This window comes from Ptychodera flava, chromosome 16, assembly GCF_041260155.1.
Source record: "Ptychodera flava strain L36383 chromosome 16, AS_Pfla_20210202, whole genome shotgun sequence".
NCBI lineage: Eukaryota > Metazoa > Hemichordata > Enteropneusta > Ptychoderidae > Ptychodera > Ptychodera flava.
Window position 1 is genome coordinate 15,129,783 of NC_091943.1, and position 22,721 is coordinate 15,152,503.

General features: G+C 38.1%; 1 protein-coding gene across 2 annotated transcripts in view; it reads right to left on the reverse strand.

The window, feature by feature from the left end:
* The window catches only part of LOC139114104 (TNF receptor-associated factor 2-like), a 22,411-nt gene extending 1,798 nt beyond the window's left edge, over window positions 1-20,613 (reverse strand). The window contains exons 1-7 of one of the 2 annotated variants that reach the window (XM_070675629.1): window positions 19,953-20,613; window positions 16,732-16,972; window positions 15,034-15,112; window positions 14,679-14,777; window positions 1,480-1,644; window positions 717-791; window positions 261-347 (exon numbers count right to left, since the gene is read on the reverse strand). In XM_070675629.1, the coding sequence (XP_070531730.1) occupies window positions 261-347; window positions 717-791; window positions 1,480-1,644; window positions 14,679-14,777; window positions 15,034-15,112; window positions 16,732-16,874 (648 nt within the window). In that variant the 5' untranslated portion in view covers window positions 16,875-16,972; window positions 19,953-20,613. Of the gene's footprint in view, window positions 1-260; window positions 348-716; window positions 792-1,479; window positions 1,645-14,678; window positions 14,778-15,033; window positions 15,113-16,731; window positions 16,973-17,083; window positions 17,362-19,952 lie in introns of those variants that run through there. The other variant, XM_070675628.1, reaches the window with a different exon arrangement.
* Between the last annotated feature and the right edge of the window lie 2,108 nt (window positions 20,614-22,721).

Here is a 22,721-nt window from a genome sequence, read left to right on the forward strand (position 1 = left end):
ACTTAGATTTTAGAATGGTTTTTATTAATTAACTTAGCTAATTGAAGGCAGGGGTCCTTGGCCACGTCACATGTACACAACAGTGTACTACATTAAATGGAATATTACGATTAGTTTTGTAAACTTGACAGTTATCGTTAACGAGTTCCTTGCAATACAATCCACTGATGTCAAACGATTGTAATTTGTTATAATAAAGATAAGAAAGATACAGGGATCCAAAACTTTACAAACGGGGGAACATATTTATATATCCTCACCATTTCTTCGCAGCCGAGTTCGTGGAATTTGCAAGCTTGCCTTGTTCGTTTGCAGTTACCTGTCTGTTCGTCGATGTGCATTTGAATCTGAAAAATAAAGAAAAAGAGTCGTACACTTGCATAACGACAGCTTTCCGTTATAAACCAAAACAAGAGACGTTAAAGAAAATGTATTTTTTCTTTGGAACTTAACAAAGAAGGGGTGAATCATGGTGAACACAGATTAAGCAATTTTTGTAAGATCAAAGGTTTCTTACAGTATAAGTTGTTCAGCTACTCATATGCTAAAAACAACTATTGAAATACTGGTAGAAAAATTGAATCAGTGCACAGCATCTAAAAATTTAGTGCAAAGATACCGCTGGTCTGTCACCCGTCTGATGAGGTCGGCGTTGTCGACAGTGGAGCTAAAGACAATGTAATGGCAACTTTTGAAAGGATTCAAACTTCACTGACCTTGCCTCGTGGAACTGCCTCATCGCAGAACTTACACATTACCATTGCTCCAGGACAATCTCTTTCCATGTGATCCTACAGGAATTACAATGAAATCATGCGTCAAATTCGAAATTGTTTTACCTTCTCTTCTATCCTTGATGAACATTTTCCAGGCGAAACGATTTTCACCATGGATGCACAAGCTCCTGGTGGGACTGGAATCTGATATCACGTTCATGACACCGGTAACATTTTTTGATTAAGGAAGGCTCAATTTACTTCTCATGAAAACAAGAAACATGCGGCGTGTTTTCCGTGTCGTGCAGCATGAAACAGCTGACGAAATACTTATTGAATCAGGATAAACCATCCACCTCGATTAATACGTATGCTCGTTCGGGATATCGACTGATGATCAGTGATGCATTTTGAAACAGAAAGGGTTTTAATAAACGATCGCCTGATCATCAGAGTCGCCATAAAGGATTACCTCTCTGCTGCAACAAGTTAGGGCATGACTATAAATGCAGTAGTTTCCTGGAGCGAACACTTATCCCTGGCTTGCCAGAATACTGTCTCATCAAATGTTTGCAAACTGTTCCTCGGTCACTAGCTATTGTAACATCTTCCACTGAATCATGAATTCTTAAAGGTGACAACGACGATCAAAATTGAAAAGAGCAAGAAGGTTCCTATCTTTTCTATTCGCATTTTATCCATCATCAGAAAATAGAAACGTCGAAATAGAACACAATGACATGCAAATTAAATCATACCGTACCCCAAAGTCTTTGTAAATTAATGTGATGTCGCAATATCGGCATTGTATTACTCGCATACGGCAGTTCCTTTCCAGATGAATGTTAAGGTCTTTTCTCTTTATCTTCTCTGAACATCCTTGTTTGAAGCACGTTATCAGACCATAATCACATGTTTCTTCGTGTTCCTGCAAATTGGAGACCGGGGATGTTAGTAAGGCATAACAGGGGGACATGCTATACCAGGACATATCAATACGCAAATAACGGGCGACGCGCTGACCATTAACGTTTATTTGTGGGAAAGGGCGAGAGGAAAGCCAAAAATTAACGGGCGAGCCCGTTAATTTGGCTTTTCTCGAGCCGGCGCCCACAAATACACGTTAATGGTCAGAGCGGAGTCTGTTATTTCCATTATATTATCAGCGAACCCGAGAAAAACCGTCAAAATTTGCGAAAATTTCCGGAGCGAACGACAACTGGGCCCCAGAAACTGAGCAATACGCGACGCACTGTCACGCGCGCTGTAAAAATTGGCAAATCCAGAGATATTTTCAGAAAAAAGTAGCTCAACTTGACCTACAAGTGCTCCATTTATTTTGTGATTGATTATGATTTACGTTTGAGCTATAAAAGTACGATACTTTGAGTTGTTAATCTTATTATTCATATTCACGGGCATGTAAACGAACCATTACTGTGTATTTGTGGTCGGTCACGTGGTTCAGCTCGACCAATCAAAATGCGACGGGCAGGGCATGGTAATATAATCGACAATTTTGCTGTCTTTATAGAGTTATTTAGACATTTGATCGATCATATTAATTGTTTAAGTCCAGAACCATGAGTAAGGTAGATGCTCACAAACGTTTACAATTCTTTCTGATATGTGGGGTTCATTTTAAAGCTCGTGGTGTAAGAAAACTATTCACCGGCTTAGTTTTACGAAATTAGAAAATTTTATTTTTCTCCTTAGAGTTAACACAGGAATGGCGGCCATTTTGAATTTTAAATAGAGTTGATGAATCTTGAGTTATTTGTTTCTCTTGTACCAAATTTGCACGGTGACTCCCGATTTTTATTCTTGATTTGAAAGAGAAATCAAACAAAATTTTAGGTCTTACAATTTCGAGGCGCATACTACCTCAAATGTTAAGTCGAAAAAGAATATCTTACACCCCTTGTGCCGTTCTTACGGACGGACGGGAGGGGGAAAATATCACGGAATATGTGCTTACTACTAAGGAGCAGGTATAAATTCGGTTAGGCATGATAAACCTAGTCATGCTGGGATATTTATAGGTAAATTATATATTGTATGTATGTCTATGGTATTGACATAAGAGATTTGCAGAACCGAGAAACTCCCCTTTTATTGGTGTGTAGCGCTAGCAGTGGGTATGTTACAGGATGAACTTGAAGAGATGTCAAAACATAAATTGAGAAAAATTATTCTACATTGGTTCGTGAACTGGACCCAAAAATGACCGAAAGAACTTTGATATTCAACATATGTGTACTCAGAGCAAAATCTGCGCAACTACATTCATGTTTGTGAGGATGTCTACATTACTGGGTTTCTAGCTTTCTTACAAATTTTCAAAATTAAAACTTTTGACGATTTTCTTTAAATCTGGTGCAGCCACCGCAAATCGTATGTCCGTACCGACCGTACGTTTCGAAGAAACCCCACATGAAAATACGGGGGGGGGGGGGGAGGGAGAGAGTTGGTCATAAATACAACACTATGAACAACTTGTGGCCACGTGCACGTTGCCTTGGTTTTCATATGTGGGTTTTATGTTGTGTATATGTTTTTATGAGTTGATGAACTTATTCTCGGTAAATGTTGACAGTAGTTTTTTTTTTATTTCGCCGAGTAATTTTGACATTTTTATATCAAAATCCTTTGCTAGGTTTTTCAGCAACACAAAACCTATCACGTCACCATTCATGTGGTGCGTGAATGAGTCACTCCTTACTGATTCATGCTACAGAATAACACAAATTATCGAACATTCCCGTCATTCCAAACTGGTAGGTAAGTGGTTGGTGGATGGGTAGGTAAGTAGGTAGGTGTGTCTAGTAGCTTCTTCCTGTAAAACATGGACATACTATAAACACTGACAAAGAGTGCTCTTATAAAGGGTAGCGTATGACGTTTGTAATTTCTGCATACTTCATAAATGTGCTAATGTTGAGAAAACGTTCATATTTTGTAATACAACATGCATCAAAATTTTCATAGCTGTTAAAGCAGCAGCGGCTATAATTTCTCAATTTTAAATATTTTGTGGTGTCTTTGCTCTGTTCATTAATTTCATTTTCAATCAAATTCATTACGATGTTTTCCCATGTTACTCCCTATAGAATATTGAAAAAAAATCGAAGTGTTGATGTCCAGCACGCCAACTTGGCTGGCATGTTAGAACACTCCTATGGTATTGTTGAATGACGAATTTTAATGAGGATTTGATTTGCCGAATGTTTCAACAGTTCTGCAAATGCCCTTTAGTTCAGGAATGGGACGAGGAACTTGATAAATACATGACAAATTGTCAAAATTCTAAAAACAGTTTCTGTTTCTGTCGTCATATGATAATACATGTATTTAAATTGGAACCTTCTCAAGACCCTTGTTTTTCATGCTGATGACTCATTTTGGTGACCAAAGTATATGTACTGCTGAGTCTGAAAGCTCGATCAATCAACCTCCCATCTTTTACACTTGGAATTTTCATATTTAAAATCACATTACTTTGCTGGTGAATTCGACTTTTTTATTGTCATATCTTGATATGTTCAGGTTGTTTGTTGACTAAATCTGTATTAGTATTTACAAGCTTCTTCAGTTCTATTTACTAGTACAGTCTTTGTTTCTCTTGATCACCGATTTGAAAGGACAGGCATGTCTGCCAATTTTACTTCTGATTGAAATTTAAAGCTAACTGGCTTAGAAAATCATCTGTCTTCGAATGTCACAATTTGTCGACTTGAATACTTCAAAGAATTTCAACAAATTTCACTCATTCATCCATCCGTCCATCCATCATTCCATTCATCAGTATACACTCGTTCGTGTATTCATTTTATTTACTTATTTATCAGTTCAACTTTAATATTTAAAAAAGACTGCTTGTTAAGCAATACACTTTCATACTTTGGAACAGGCACATGTTACAGGAGGCATGATCCTTTTATTGGTAGAAAGGGAATTTTAAACTTTGTTCAAGTGGGCGCTGCACCCAACATAGCGTATTTTGCTCAGAAATCACTCTTTCGCAAATATTCATTCAATTTAATTTATTTGTAAACCCGAGATTAAAATATTGGTTGGGTTTACCTTTGAACTTGTCAAGTAGTCGTAAGGTGCGTGATAAAGAAGTTTTAATTTATTCAAATACATGCAAATCACCCAACTTCCTGGCTTCTTTTTCCTCCCAATTTCAAAATTTCCAAAGAATTTAACTCCACTCTGGCTTGGTCAAATTTTCTGACATTATATTGAAATGCTACATAGCAAAACGACTATTTTGTTTGGCAATAAAGTTTACATTTTGAATAAGAGGCATTTTAATTTTGCTAATTATGATTTTAATCATTTTGTGAGTGTCAATCTTTCAACCCTTGCCATTTAGAATGAGGATAGATAATGCAAAATAAACTAGTCGTTTTTTTCCACATATACTCTTCTTTCAATTGAAATATTCCATTTCATAAAAGAGCGTCAACTTTTTGACTTACATTAATTTTTATCATAATATCAAAATTGAGGTTTTTTGCCCGAATTACACACCCAATTCATCCCGCGAGTAAACTAATTTTGCCAAACTAAACGTTAGATTCTCTGCTTTTTGAAAACATATAGTATGAGGGGGTTTCCTTGTCATCTTTGATGAGAAATATTGCTTTGAAAAAAAAAACTGTGTTGGCAACATGCAGCTCCACCTTAATGTTCAAAGATTAACAACTTAAGAAATTTTCTCACTAAGATATCGACTTGCTTGCTTTCACTATTAGTGAACCTAGAATGTAGAACCAAGCTATTTATGATGCTTGCGCTCCCAATTGATTTTGAGAAGAGTCTTTAATCATATGAACGACAATAAAAACAGCCACTTTTTCCTTTTGAGAGAGGGCGCGATTTCATAGCCTCAAAATATAATGATGGCTCGACATCTTTCAGCGTATGTGACAGTCGTTATCTTGACCATCCCGCACACCTTTATTGTATGCATTTATCTGTCTGTTTTTTGGAGTTCTTCAAAGGTGTCTGGACTCACAGTAAGAATGATGTCCGCTTGCAACAGCTGACTGGAGGACCGATATAACCTCGTTTTGTGTTTATTCACATGTTGTCTCTTTATTATACAAAATAAACTCAGAGCTCAAACACATCAAAATGCTTATCCTATAGGAAAGCCATCAACGGTCAAGTATAAGAACATCATGCAGTTTCGAAAGTGTTTACCAATAATGAAAAGATGTTGCACGTTATTTTTTGTAATATAATATTAATTCAATATTAGGATACATCATATCTTTAGGATACATCACATCTGAATGACATCTCCCCAGACATTGTACAAACCAACTATAGAGAGAGTGGAGTGTTACGTGTGTGAAAGGATAGAAGTGTAGACGGATAGACAAACACGGAACATCGTTGATCAGCTTTGCATCGATATCACGCATAATGAATCAGGTTTCAAATAGTGAGACTATGAATTTAAAGAATGAATTACAACCAATCTTCCGAGACGAATATGAAGACTGGATAACGACAAGCTTATTATCTTAGTCCATGAGCCAGACCCCCAAAATTGGTCGATTGGTACCATTTGGGTGGGCAAATTCCCCCATACATTTTCTGAAAGCCCGAAATCTGAACTTTCTGAAAATCTTTGGTGGACATGTCTCAGAAGTAGCTTTCTGTCTCAAAAGTTGTTGTCATGGCAACCATACTAAAAATCTTAAAAGTTAAGAATACTATACAAAACTGACTATTTAGTGAACAGCAAAAGATATTTACATGATTTCATGACACATACTGGTACCTCACATTATGGCCTTTCAGTTGACCCCATGACCTTGAACATTCTGGGTCAAGGTCAATAGGTCATGCCCATAACATCTCAGAATTTCTGTAAAATCAAGCATTTTTCACAAATACTTTTCTGCTACGTTTACATAACATATAATAGAAACTCAAAAACTTGCTCAACAATAGCCACAGATGTGTGCTCTTTGAAATTAGTATGTTTTGTATCAGGGATGATGTCGTTAGTGAGTAATTACCAAGGCAACCATATGTGTGTTTTCAGTTATGCATGTAGCCTATGAGCCAGACCCCAAATTTTGTCAATTTGCTTCCATTTGACTCGAGTGGGGAACAAAGCCGCCTTTTAAACCTGAAAATCTGAATTTTGAGAAAATCTTCATTGGACAGTTTGCTGAATATGCTTTCAGTGTAAATATTGTTGTCATGGAATCAGCATTCAAAAGCATTAAAATTAAGCATACTATGTAAAATAGATTATCAAATACACGACAAAAGATATTTGATTGGTTTAAGAATTCATATCAATAGTTCGCATTGCTTCTTAACTGACCCAATGACCTTTAAATTTGTAGGTCAAGGTCAATAGGCATTGCCTTCAGCAACTTAGAAATTGTTTAAGGTGGGATTTTTTTGCAAATAGCTTTGCAACATTTTTACCAAACCAAAAGTACAAACATGAAAACCTAGTCAGCTATAAGAGCTAATGCGATCTCTTTAAAATACTAGTGTTTTTTATCATATACCTTGTTGACAGGGCGGCAATCACCATAGCAACCATCAATGCATTTTCAGATACAGTAATAGAGCGACATTGGACATACCTTTGCATGTATATTAATGGTTATAAAATCATAACTTTTGTGTGCTAAGTACACAGCAATGTCAACTAAAGTCATATCGACAGTAAAAGAGGTCAAAAGGCAAATATACGTAAGTGTGTTTGATTGTTTAAAAAACAAAATTTGGCAAAGTTTTATGTTTTTGTTTTCATGTTCACTTATCAAAAATGAGTATCTGTCGGACCAACGTAGTTAGTGGGAGATGATTATAAGCTTGTCAACGAGTAGGCAAGTAGTCTGATCTCAAGAGATACCGATATACTATAACTTTTTCCGGATTTCATGTTGAGCTAACCTGTATCTCAAGATAAATGCTTTTGGTTGTTATTTTCCATTGGGGCGGAGCTTAGGTCACATGGGAAAAGCTTTAACAAGAGGCCTAGCAGCCGATAGACTTCTGCTGTTATGTATTGCTTAAAAATAAAAAGGGTCAGGTTTTGTTTGCAAATAAACTTTGTAATACTGATACATCTGCTTATGTTGATTTTAGGAACACTGAACAAGGACATCCTTGCAAATGCATGTATTACTATTATATAATAATGTGCTCTTGTTTTTCATCTCTACCATAAATATGCAAGTATTAGCAAAATTTGAAGAAACTGAAGTAATACCTAGGAACCTTTAAAGATAATTGTGAGAAAATTGTGTTTTTCAAACAAAAACGAAAAAAAGGCCCAAAAATTTCAAGTACGAAACTTTTCTTCTCAACTTGAATAAACCTCACTCAGGTTGTCCCTAGGAACCCACATAACACATTTCAAAGTTGATAAAAAGGAAGAAATGCCCCAAAATACAAATATGTAAATTTCACCATGATTTGAACAAATCTAACTGAACTCAGCTAAATTAAAATGAGTTGCATACCAGTATTGAAAGCAATTAGACCAGCAGTTTCAGAGAATAAAACAATTGTTGATAGATGACGGATGACGACGGACAATCCACCTATCTGATATGCTCCACGTCACTGACAGCGGAGGTAAAAACTGCGTAACCACCTTAATTCCTGAAAAATGATCGCTGTGTCGTGAATATCTTGGTCCAGTTAGTTGCGCTGATTTAATGACTGTCGGTTTCAATGTTACACATGTTGCTACAGCAAGTAGAATTGCAACTTCAGTTCGCCTTTTTTGAATCTATCCGCCTTTTGTTGAAAGTTTTGAATTTTGTCTAGGCATGTACAATACACATATCATGCGCATATAATATCCGAGTAATTAAGTAACAAAGAAATCGTCAACATATAAAATAATTCAGCTTCATGCGATATTTCTTATAAAACTGGAAAAGTGAGTTGTGTAAGTAATAAAATCAAACATCTTGAAATTAAACTTCACTAGTACTCCAAGGGAGTGATTCATTTGTTGTACATCCTATTGGTTTTGTGGTCATATACTCACTTATTTTTTCAGACATGGAAATTCACTTAACCTTTGGTGATTAAAATACAATTAGTCACCTCTTAAATAATCTTTAATTTAATGTATATTTCAATAAAGTAAAAAAGATTAAGTGGCATTTCTTTTTTCACGCAATATCATTGTCTCGATTTAGTTTGTGAAAAAAATTGTTAAATCTAACGTAATGGATGTTTCAGAGGATGTTAATCAAACAAGCGGGCGAAAACTGTGCAAATATTACGTCCACGTATCATTTAAGGTGCTATGGCTCACATCTTAATAAGCTCGGGGAACTCAACTTTTGGAAAGGTTTGTTCAAAGCAACCAAAATTCGCAAATTTGAAACTGTATTACATATTGTATAATCTAGACCGCGGAGAAAGTGTTCTCACAAGAAAACACTTAGTAGACTTGAATGTGAAAATTCAGTTCAATCTACTATTAACTGCAATCTGACTCTAGGGTGTCACAAAGGGATGCTACAAATACTGGAGTCTATCAGAAAAAGATGTATAATTTGTGAAAGAACAAAATATGTAATAAAGGGGCTAAACACGAGAACCCCTACATCAAGCAGTAGACTTGAGGCCAAACATAAGTTTTTGGGAAAATACTGTAGAAAGGATGATGACTATAACGTCAAGGGGTATTGTAGCAGCAGAAGCACACTCATGCCACCGCAGCTGCTATACAGTACCCGGCAGAACTAACGCAACAAAAGGCAAGCCTCGGGCAGGCCACAGGCTTGCCCCAGGCAAGCTCAGGCTCACATAGGCTTGCCTGGGTCTGCTACAAAAACCCTTGATTTTACAGAATGCACAGTCTGAGCTTGTGTTTGATAGCTGGCATACCTGTACCAACATTACCTTGTCGTGATTGGCGACAACAGCTGGAAAATGTCTCGTAGCTTATGCTTCGTTGTTACAATATTCGACAAATATTCGATATCATGGCTAATATGAACACATCTTGTAAGACTGAAGGACAGCCAGGGGCGTAAACAAGTGACAAGATGGAGTTCAGTTCAGATACAGCGCTGTGATGGAGATACTTGTAGAGTTCAGTAATTTTTTCCCACATAAATGAAAATTGGTCAAGGAAAGAGCCGATACCGTGCAACAAAATATTTGGAAAATGGAATTCGATTGTATGGTCGTAAATGTCCAGAGTCGTTCATTGCCGTCCACACGACGTTAGGTCGTTATCGTTCAGCTGTCAGTGAATTTGATTCCGCTGGAGCCATTCACATCATTTCCAAACCCGTCGAATATGTTCCGACGAAGGTTCGCCCAAGAAGAAAATATTTTCTTCCTTCGCTATATATGTCGTTTTACGTTTCTGCCAAGTTTTCTTTTAAAAAGTACGCCGAAGTTTTCTTATTTTGTTCTTTAAAATGTATGGACAGGCATTATTTCTCATCTCAAAATAGTATATGTCCCAGGACAATAGTTAAAAAAACCCCACCCTAGCTGTCTTTTTTTTGGGCACATTACTAACACTATGATTTGTTTTCCAGAATCTGAATAACAGAACTATTATTGTTCAGAGTTTTCCACTGACTTTTGACAGCAGGGCGTGACATCTGGCCACATTTTAGGTAACAGAAAAATTGTGTAGCCTGTCCATTTACCACTCAGGCTTCCGTTAGGAGATGAAGCCATGAAAGTGGTTCTGAAAGTTTATTTTTAATTTACTAAACAACAGACATCAAAACAGGTCCAATAATCATTATCATTCAAGGTAACTAAGAAATTTACCAGGTCAAAGGAATATATCAAAAAATGACAAAAGCAATGGGGTAATCTTGAACCACGAAATACTTTTGGTACCACTTGTCCGGAATGGGTACGCGTACCCTGCCAGCTAGCTGCCCCCATCAAAATTGACCCAAAGCGACAAATCTAATACAACGTTACCGGAAATTTGATAAATATCTGATAAACATTACGTCGATGCGCAGTTAGTTTGTTCAAGCGTTTGGTTGACAGTTGATGTCTTGATATCGATGATATAATGCGTTGATATGCAGTCAGCAACAGGGTTACATTGTCTACTGGTTCCGTAAAATTAGATATTAAATGTCTAAACCTTCGCCAATTTCAAAATTAAGACTTTCTACAGCTGAGTAGCATACACACGCAGATCTAGATCGCTTAAATTTGATAATTTTCTCTTGATACATTTCCAGAAGCATTCCCTTGTCTTACTTGTTCGGCGTCGATTTTCATGATGAGCGTCCATTTTTGCTCACGTGTTTACACACGTGAGCATATGTCGCAGCGATGTCTGTCTGTCTGTCTGTCTGTTGGTCCGATATCTCAAAAACGGCTTATCAGATCAGAATCAAATCTGGTACAAAGATTCAGTTAGCAAATGGCAAGAACTGATTAGTTTTTGGTGGGTGTGGCTTGCATACTTTTTGCTCATTGCATTTTGCCAGGGAAAACGTAGAGGATCATAGAAAGTCAACATAACATTGGTCGTTGGTCATTTGTAATTAGTAAGTTAACGATGAAATATGTTTGTTTTATTTAGTGCTATTTACTTTTGATCAAGCGGTTCAAAACAGTAGTTTTATTATTAGCTCTATCAGACACTTTCATTTTGTTATCTACCGTTGATATACTTACGGCTGATGTCCAGCAGCATTAAAAACTTATTTCTGACTGGTCTACTTCTTTGTTAGATCAGGTGCGGGCCACGCATATAAAGGTATAAGTACTTGGGCTCAGTACGTTGTTCAAATTGTCACGTTAAAGTTCAGATGTCATGTCACTAATGATTTTGCATTTACGTAAACGTTCGAAAAAACATTAAAGTGACACATGTTTGTTTACAGTAGTATGAACTTCTGAAGATATACATTATTGGTCAATACGTATAGCTATAGCTAATAGCTGTAGGCTGTTAGCTAACTATAATGTTGTTGATATTGCTTATCATTGATAATTATGATGTTTAATACAAACTGGTACCATAAAATACTCTTTCCGTGTAAAAACATATACGTAACACCATAGAAATCACCACATTATTCTATGTTTAACCTTGTTCTTTCATTGACCTTGACCTTGGTTTGAAAAGAGCATCAGACAATGTGGTCAAATTTAATACCGGTAGAAGCCACATGTATCGTTTATCAAAGACAAGAGTGCATCTTTGCTGACAAGAGTGCACCTTGCTTGAAAATGTCAAAAAGTGCACAACAAAAGAGACACTATTTCTGTGCATAGTCACCTGAAATGTAAACTTTCCATGTTTTGAACTTTGACCTCATTTGGTCGTGTACGCCTGACCTTGACTTTAAGGTCACATCTTGAGTGAAAGTTAGAATGTGTAACATATCCTATTTATGTTATCAATTTTGGTATGAACATTTTCATAAAGCAGGATATTCACTTTTGTATACAATTGTACTTTCTAAATAATTCAGATGTTTGTTTCTATGGCAACGGTTTTCACCCATTACTAAGCTACCAAAACTTTTCAGAAAATTCAGAGTTTCAACTTTCAAAAATATATAAGTGTGAGATTCCCCTCTGCTCGCCCCAAATAGTACCAATTGACCATAATTCGGGCCTGGCTCATAGAGTACATATATAACTGAAAACACACTGATGGTTACCTTGGTAATTACTCACTACCAACAACATCCCTGATACATAACATACTAGTTTTCAAAGAGCACATATCTGTGCCTATGTCTGAACAAGTTTTTGAGTTTCTATCATATTCTATTTTAATGTAGCAGAAAAGTATTTATGAAAATGCTCTATTTTATCGAAATTCTGAGATGTTATGGGCATGACCTATTGACCTTGACCCAGAATGTTCAAGGTCATGGGGTCAATTGAAAGGCAATGATGTGAGGTACCAGTGTCTGTCTTGAAATCACGTAAATATCTTTTACCGTTCCCTAGAAAATCAGTTTTATCAAAAATTCTTAGCTTTTAGATTGTAAGTATTGTTGCCATGACAACGACTTTTGAGACAGAAAGCTACTTCTGCGACCTGTCCACCAAAGATTTTCAGAAAGTTCAGATTTTGGCTTTCAGAAAATGTATGGTGGAATTTGCCCACCCCGAATGGTACCAATAACCTATCTGGCTCATGGACTCTCTCTCTCTCTCTCTCTCTCTCTCTCTCTCTCTCTCTCTCTCTCTCTCTCTGAGAGACTCTATATTTCTCTCCTAGTCTGTACATCTTTTCTCTCTCCAAGTCTCTAGATTTGTAAAACTGATCACACTGCTTCTGAACATATGCAAACATGTTTTACATCAAAGCGCATGACATAGCTTTTACGAATACTTACATGACACATCAAAAAAACAAGTTGAACGATTCACACAACATTTGATATTCATCGACTCGCCCCCAGAACGTGATAGTATGGCCATCAGCGGTTGGTTTGAGGCCCCCTCTTTGGACGAGGATTATTGACCGATCTCGTACTAGAAAATCTCTCCTTTAGCAACATTTATTTTACAAGTACAGTGTGAGCTAAACTAAAAACGGAAACGTAGGCACGGTAAGGATAAAGGCACGGTACGAAGCTATGGTACTGATATATTGTAAGGTACGGTACGGTACTGGTAGGGTCAGCGGATACGGTACGGTTAGAATACAGTACAGGTGCGGGTACATTTTACCATAATGAACTTTAATGCCGAGTGTTACCCACGCAATTCTCAAGTTATGCCTTTCGAATCGTTTTAAGCCGACTTGAGTGCGACTAATGATAGAAATCTGGAATTAAAACACCACACTCTCGAAGAAACTTTTATATATTGACTGATGAACAGAGGGGATTTGCAATGCAATGTATGAACACACACTATTGCTGCCTTGCTACACTACACCTGTGGCTCATCACAATTTGTCATTATTTACAGTAACTTAAGGTGATTGAAACTACTGATATTCTCTATCTGATGGGCTTTCTGTGATGCAATAAGGACCATGAGTTTCAGCCAACCAATCAGTTTAAAGCTTTCGAGACACTGCCCGGACATACTTGATTAGGGCGTGATTTGGCCGAAGATTTTGGGTGGGTAACATAATAGGTATGAGTATGTAAATGAGACACACAGTGAAACCTAATGTCTTCCTCTATGGTATTGAACTGAGTTCATGCTTAATCGTTAATACTGCCATTGTTGTTTCATGACATATTGGATATTTTTGTAGGAAACTGGTTGTTTCTATCCCATAAGTATATTAAGTTAGTTTGGCTAACCCTGCTTTATTAAATATTGTTCCGAGACATCGCCTTCCTGGCATTATGCAAACAATGTTCGTGTTACGGTGCGATATGTTGATGTAGTGATGATGAAAATCACGTGATGTTTTATAATAATTTCGGGGAGGGAGGGGCACTCGGCTCTGAACTTGGTACACCTAGAAAGTTCAAACTACAATGCATAAATGGGGGGTCGTGAGTCTACACTTTTGTCCAAACTCTACATTTTCCTACAAAACCATAGGTCAAACGTTTTGCTGAAGTCATAAACTGGTGTGAATCACATAGGGGTGTTAAACGGCGATGAAAGTGCCATCCCGATCACATTAAGTGATTTACTTTATTTAGTATTCGATTTCTGTTGAAAAGAATGTTTTAACAACGGGTTTCTTTGTCATTTTTCCAAAAATAAAACGACGTCAAACACTGCCTTAACAAATGATGACATCACTGCAACTCACCGTCGTGGACACGGGACCACCCTTTTGGATTTATGACGATGATGTTATGTATAATCTAGTCAAACTCATTTCCCGTTTCTACTGATGAACTACATTTCACAGATAAAATCATGATAGTTCCGCGTAGTTCAATGCAGTGTTTGAGGTTCATGTTCGGTTTCGTCACCCCTCATCTAAACAGTACGATCTACTGTAAAGCATATTTGCATTTTTCTCACCACATATTTGATGAATATTCCGGTCCATTCGCATCCTTCGTTGATACATTTTGCGGAAAGATTTCGCATTTCTCGTTTGATCGCATAGTCTGGATTTATCTGAAAAATAGATTGACACTAAGGGAGTGTTGGCAGACAGTCAAACCTCATAAGATCCTGAATGTTTCACTAGCAGAGTAAGCATATTGTCAAAAGTTTCACTTCTCATATTGCGCCATAATTGATTGCAAAATGCCGAACAGCAAGATACAGACAGCTGGCACTCTTTTTTTCTTTTTCTTTTCTTTTTTTATAATTTCTTGTCGGGGGCCTACTGTCAGCCCGGGTCATTTTATATAATATATGTAAAACCTACCGTCTCAATGCAAAGAATGCTATCTTCCAATGTGGGGTCTTCAGTTGAACAAATTGGGCACTTGTAACGCCTTGCTTCCCTATAACAATAAAAGGTCGACATTTCGTGATTCATATTGACGAAACGTGTTGTTGTATAAAGGTTGAGCAGGACCGTCTTAAAATAACTATTACCAGTGGCCTACCGGGTACCATTCTACAGTCTCCTGGCCGATGTACAGATATTTTGCAGGCGGGGAATGCGGATATAAAGCTTGTGAGGTATAATTATCCGGGCAGGCAACTTTTCACTTTAGTTACCTGTTAAGATAGCTGCTTAATGTTGTGATTTTTCTTCGTAACATAAGCCTGCAATTCGTTCAGCCTTTTAAAAATTCATTCCTCAGAGAGAGCTACTTTGATTTCATTATTTGGGCGTTGGCCCTAATGATTTTGGCAGCAACCCAGTCGATTTCGAGTAATTGAATCATAGCTTTATTTACACATACTTGAACTATTCTGAGGTACCGGTACTTTGTACAAAATTGGAAAATGAAATTGAAATTGTACTGATCTCCATAAAATTTGGAAAACTTCCCTTCCGTCTTCTCGTCATCACTCCCTCCCCACACTTCAAACCAGTAGACCTCACCACCTGGCTGTAACCCCTGCACAGAAACTACTAGCTACAATAATTATACCCAAGGTGCGCCAAATTTTTCTGTAGTGTTGGCTGTGTAGCGCCAACACGGTAGAAGAAGCCGGCGCACGGCCCGTGGGCGACAATTATTGCAGGTAAGAAGCTCCTACCTATCCCGATATAATTCCGGCTCTCCAAATTCAATCTGCAACGCTTCGCCCACAACCGAATCTGACTCATTTCCTGATCGCATACCTTTTTTCGGCCAATGACTGAATGTCCCACCCACTGATGGCTACCTGTCCGCTTGTCACGAACTCCTTATTGTTTCGTGTGTGATCTAACACCAGTAACACATTCACCTGTGTTCTAAAATTCCGCTATGCGCCCAACAGACGTGTGTACATATCAGGCATATGTACACGCGCATTTGCGCAGAGAGGATCCGGAATTTCAGAACACAGGTGACTGTGGGATCTACGCGTCGACTCACGACAGTCTTTTCTCATGGGCGCTCGGCACATGTCTGGGATAGATGTGATATATGATATCTGACTTGATAACAAACGCCATCCGGCTATAACGCACGCCTGTGGCCCGGAAATAGTATAAATCAATAGGTTCCGGGTTCGTAGTGTTAGGCTACAACACGTGTGTGACGAGATCCAGAACATTCTACTACGAATGGCGTCGCTGTACAGCACTGTTCAGTACTGTATTTCGGTGAAAATCCCGAAAACACTGTGTGCGAGTACGGTGACGAATAGGCTAAATCTACAAACTTTCATATCTGTCATTCAAGAAACTTGTCTCCAACAACATATGTTAAACGATATGGTGTAACCGCATGATAAGCTTTAAGGCCTATTTGTTGTATTTGGTGTCGTGACTTATTACGCTGCACTTCTCTCAGTGCGGTAGTTCTTTGTCCTCGACTAAATTTTGCTGCCTGGCTGATCATGTCTGCCATTAATTCAAGATCGAATATATATAGTATGCAATATATATATATATATATATATATATATATATATATATATATATATATATATATATATATATTGCAACCAAACACTCTACCTTATTAGATCGTCAATGCAAGAAGAGCAGAACCTGTGGCCACATAGACTCTGTCTGGGCTGTTTTAAGATCAGAAGACAGAGAACACAGAGGTATTTTTGCTGTGCTCCTCCTCTGATGACCATTTTGGAATACCCGGGCATTTCACGTAAAGTACACCGTGCGTCAGCTGATACTCAAGTAGTTTTTCGTGTGTTTCACGGTTGTATGTATCTCCAAATTTCGTAGACCGCACATAATCCTAAAATTGAAAGAGATTACTCGATTAGCAGTTGCTCTTAAAAACAGAACAAGATGTAGTATCATAATAGTGCAATCGGCTTTCCAGACGGAACATAGAGATTACTGTTACCTGTGTGCGGTCCAAACTGTTTTTGTACCGTTCCTTTGGTGAGCAGCCCGGCCTGGCAAAGGCCAGACTTTATGTGAATGTAAGTGGACGCTTCGTACCAGTGCTTTTAAGCCACGTGTGCCATGTGGGGCATAATTCATTCATTTATGTCCCGTATGTTCACCCAACATGGCGTGCTGAAACGTCATTGAACAACCCACGGACTCCTGTGATTGGACGATGTAATAACAATCACGCGTGCACGCGGTCCCGGTCTTTGTATGTGTGGGCAATCAAAGGAGTTAAGGTTTTCAGCAGTGACCCCATGTTTTAAATATAGACATTATTTTGACTCATTGTCATTTGGTGCCAATTTGTATTCATATGGGTAGGGGAGTGTATTCATAGGCGACTTAGCCTACAGAAAATTGAGAACACTGTACATGTTTGCATGCTATCAACTAAGGATGTGTGGATGGTGTGACTTTTCAAAGACTGGAAATCATCTTCATCAGAGGCAGAGATAACATGGTGAATATAGACATTAGTCCTTCGTTTTATTGTTTTGCTTGTTTCCCTTCTTCAACCTCGACACACGGCTGAAATTGCCCCTGAATGTCCAGATCGATCGCAGTGCGGTTACAGACTACACTGTCCTTTACCTTGAAATAATATTTTGTAATTCAGAAGTCCGTATAAAGGTCAGTGAACGATACGAATTGCCCTTCACCTTGAGTAAACTTCGTTGTCAGGGACATTGATTGTGTTTGCGTCATTAACACCGTATTTCCAAGGTTGTAAACAGTGAATTTGCGTCATTAACACCTATTGCTAAGTCAGGGCCCTGAGATGGTTATAAAAAAATATGGCACGTTTATTTAATAATTGTATAATTGTAAATTTCACATATTTGAGGCCTTATGAGAGGAAATTATATTAGTGTATGAGAGAATGTTTGAATAGCTCTTAACCAATCAAGGATTATTAGTTCATTAATGATTAGAGAGTTAGCTCTTCGCAATTCCTTTTAAAAATAGAGGAACAAAGACTATCCTCACCACCTCTGATGTGTAACCTTGTATTTCAGGAATAAATCCAACTGGATTGATATTCACATACTTTAAGAGTCTCTACTCTGTTTCAAGCTCCCGACATACATGTACCTCTCAGCCATGGGTGAACTTCCCAAGACCAATTACATCCTACATCCAGATCTGAGATAACAGCTTTACTGTAGGGAATGTCAACTCTGTCCTGTGGTTCGAACTCACTGTATGCCATTGTTCCGCAAGTCAAAGAGCAACCGATTATGACGCTAGTCAAAACTACAAATAAGCAGTCGAATGGCTGATGTAGTGTACTTTGATGTTTTGACAAAAACGGTATCGAAAGTTCACCTAATTACGCAATGAGATATCACGAGATCTACAAATAATATATGTTGTAATCAACATGAATAAAAGCTGAACTCTATTGTAAAAGGTCAACCTTTAAAACGCAAAAGCCAATTTTGAAAGCTTGTTGACTTATGGTGATGTTAAAACTGGTATTAGTGGTGTTACATCTAAACAAATTAAGTGCATCCCTGGGTATCAAACACCAAAGTTGTTGGACCATCTAGTTTTACAGATATAGTTTCACAGCTCGTCAATCATACAAGAGTACCAAGTATACTACATTGGTGTAACAAATATTTCTGGCAAGCATTTTCATAAACTTCTACCGAATGTAAAGTTGTAGTTGGCGAGATATTCAGTAATGTCTGAAATCCATGATAAATATGCAAATTAACGGTATTTATCATGCAGGATACGTTGAGGAAACCTTCCGTTTCATACTCGGTATTTATACCAGGTGCACCTGCACAATAAATTTCGGTTTAATCTGATCAGCACTGGGGTTAACACAAAACGTTACCTTATAGAAGAGACTAATCGGCTTAATATGCATTCGTTTCTCACAAGTTTAGAGATGGACATACGTGATATTATAATTTATGACAGTATGCTTTTCACTTTCGGGTTAGGCATTATTATAAATTGAACCCCGGTCTGAAAGCGATGCGCCTCACAGAAGTGACCGACTAGCAAAAGGCTCCGAAATCTCGAGGGTCTATGTTCAAATGAACGTTCTCCCTATACTATATTGTATCGTTATCGTGTACACAACAGAATAACTAATTTTCTAGCTTGTTAATTGCAAATTGATTGAATTTGGACCGTAGACCCAGAGTACTATGCTTGCATCATTATCATTCGATTCTGTGGAAAGCGCATCGCAGTCATACTTTCTACGGCTGAGAATATTACCAAGCAAACAATGCTGAAATGAGACAAATGTGTAAATTGTCAGCAGCATTAATGACCATTCGCGTACTCATCTTCATTGAAGTTTGGGAATTTCGGGTTTGCTGAACCCCACGTTTTTCCGTGTTGTTTTCGAAAAGGAAAATTTAAGTAAACAAGCATTGTATTATAATTCGCGGTTGTTTTCGTACTGTTTTCGAAAAGGCAAACTCACGAGTCAGCAAAATGTAAGAAGTAAACACGCATGATTGTATTATAATTCGCTGTTTTTCTCGTGGCGTTTTCGAAAAAAAACAAATTTCTGCTAAATATAAGTAAACAAGCATTGTATTATAATGTGACCAAAAACCTCGTGACATATTCAAGATTCTGAGATCAAAAGAAATCCTACAGTTATTTCTGTGTTAAACAATGCAATTCGGGTTTTGCAAACATGTTTTCGTGTAGGCCCGGTGTGGGCGCGTTTGGATCATTGTCTTGGATGGAAACAATGGTTGTACTGAAGTCTTGTTTGGGTCAGGTCACATCAGGATAATTCTACAAATATGCGATTTGACAATTCTTATAACAAACAGTCTTTTTACCTAGAAGGATGATGCTGGGCTCGACTCCTAGAAAACAAAGAGATTGCCGTCCGCTTCGGCTTGGCCGTGAAGCATCCGTTGTTTTTGGCCGATGACATTGACAGCCTGACCGGTGCATTTTCTTCTCCAGTGGCAGTATTGCTTCATGAGCCAAGGTAGTCGCAGAACGTGGACAAGCTGGTTATTTCACAGTGCACGCATTTCGCCGTTGCCATCGTGTCAACGAAAAGGCACTGCAAGTCAGAAAGCGTTGGAGTGTTGGAAAGTGCGCGACGAAAGCTCTTGTCGCGTGTTGTATATACATGACATACAAGGCTTCTGAATGTTGACATAGTAATGGCTGAGCCTCAGTGCAGGTTGTGTTATTTACAGTATGTGGTTTATCCCATGGTGCAACACAAATTGTGCACACGGAGATCATCATTCAACCGCATGAGTAACCCAAATTACATCGACACGCCATACAAAATACCTGATATATTCACACTGCAGTCGATCGATTGTGAAAATCATTGTCACGGAGCTATTGCTTTGTACAACAAAGTCCGGGGGAAATGCATTGGCACTGCTTTTGCCCGAGCAACTATGTTGAAATCTGATGTCACTAGGTCTCATCTACGTCATCCTCCCACTGCACTGGCACATTCCAAAACTTTTGGACAACCACGTTTATTGCATCATTGCTATCAAACACGCATGTGTAGTCTTGGGTAACTTGTACTTACACTGGGGGGAGCATGAATAACACGCATCTTCCGATTATATATCTTCATATTTATTATATTTCCAATGAAATTAGGTATTTTCTCTTTCCCTCCATCTGTTTCTATCAACCGTCTTCTCTCCCTTTACTTCACACGCTGATCTCTTGACAGAGCAAATTGTCCAGAACATTGCCCCATCGCCTACTTTATTGACCTTTTAATTATCAGGGTCGCGCCTCTCCCTATGGTAATTCAGCCTCCCCGAGTGCCGTCCAATCATATTGCTGCACGTAACTCCAGCTTCGTTGTGGCGTGAGGCGTCTTGGTCAAAGGTCTTTGTGGACCGGGTAGTTCGTAATTGTGTAGTTTACGCACAGGGTCCTCGAGCTCCGGTGATGATGGTGATCAAACATTTAAAAATGAAGGAAAATGTATTTGGACTCAGTAAAGTTGTTGTTGTTGTTGTTGTTATTGTTGTTGTTTTTGTAGTTGATAGTATTTTCAGAAAAGGACAAATTATGCGCTGCAAAATTCAATACAGCCTCACTGTATACATGGAGGTAAGCTGCCTCCATGCTATACACATGCGCTGCAAAATTCAATACAGCGATATTGATGATGATGATGATTAAATATTTAAAAATGGAGAAAATAAAAATATATTGGACTCTGTAAATTTGTTGCTGTTGATGTTTTTATTATTGTTGTTGTTGTTGTTGATAGTATTTGCAGAAAAGAACAAAGTATGCGCTGCGAAATTCGATACAGCCTTACTATACTATGCGCTGCAAAATTCATTACAGCCTGTGCGTTGCCGCCCAACTATACTATGGCCTATGCGTTGCAAATTCAATACAGCCTAACTATACATGTGCGTTGCCGCCTAACTATACTATGCGTTGCAAATTCAATACAGCCTAACTATACATGTGCGTTGGCGCCTAACTATACTATGCGTTGCAAATTCAATACAGCCTAACATTACCCAAGGGTTGTCACTTCATTGCCACACACTTTTTTTCAATCGCCAAAAATGCACCTAGCAAGCATCGAAATCGGTAAAATTCGACGTAGGGTCAAAGCACATTGGTCCTTCTCAATCATACTCAAACATTTTTACCTCTTACCGATGAAAAGTCGAGAAATCAGCAGGTTTTTCGGCGCATCTGGTCGTCTCTTACATTCCAGATTTAAAAGACCGCGCGGTACATTAAGTCACATGGGCGCATTTCAATCGAACCAATAGCAGAGCTGGATGGGCCCAGCGTGAAAACCTGGCAGTAACGTAAGTTTCTTACGTCTTTTGAAGACTATGGGTGACACTGTCTGCGTATGAAATTCTGGTAACTTTAACAGTTGCAGTTCACCCATAGCAAGAGAAAGTTCTTTCCAAAGACGTGAGAAACTTACGTTACTGCCGGGTTTTCACGTCGGGCCCATTCATTCAGTACGGGCTCAGCTATTGGTTCGATTTGAAATGCGCCCACTTGACTTAATGTACCGCGCGGTCTTTTAAATCTGGAATGTGAGAGACGACAAGATGCGTTGAAAAACCTGCTGATTTCTCGACTTTTCATCGGTAAGAGGTAAAAATGTTTGAGTATGATTGAGAAGGACCAATGTGCTTTGACCCTACGTCGAATTTTACCGATTTCGATGCTTGCTAGGTGCATTTTGGCGATTGAAAAAAAGTGTGTGGCAATGAAGTGACAACCCTTGGGTAATGTTAGGCTGTATTGAATTTGCAACGCATAGTATAGTTAGGCGGCAACGCACATGTATAGTTAGGCTGTATTGAATTTGCAACGCATAGTATAGTTAGGCGGCAACGCACATGTATAGTTAGGCTGTATTGAATTTTGCAGCGCATAGTATAGTAAGGCTGTATTGAATTTCGCAGCGCATACTTTGTTCTTTTCTGCAAATACTATCAACAACAACAACAACAATAATAAAACAACAACAACAACAACAAATTTACAGAGTCCAATAAATTTTTATTTTTCTCCCTTTTAAATATTTAATCATCATCATCATCAATATCGCTGTATTGAATTTTGCAGCG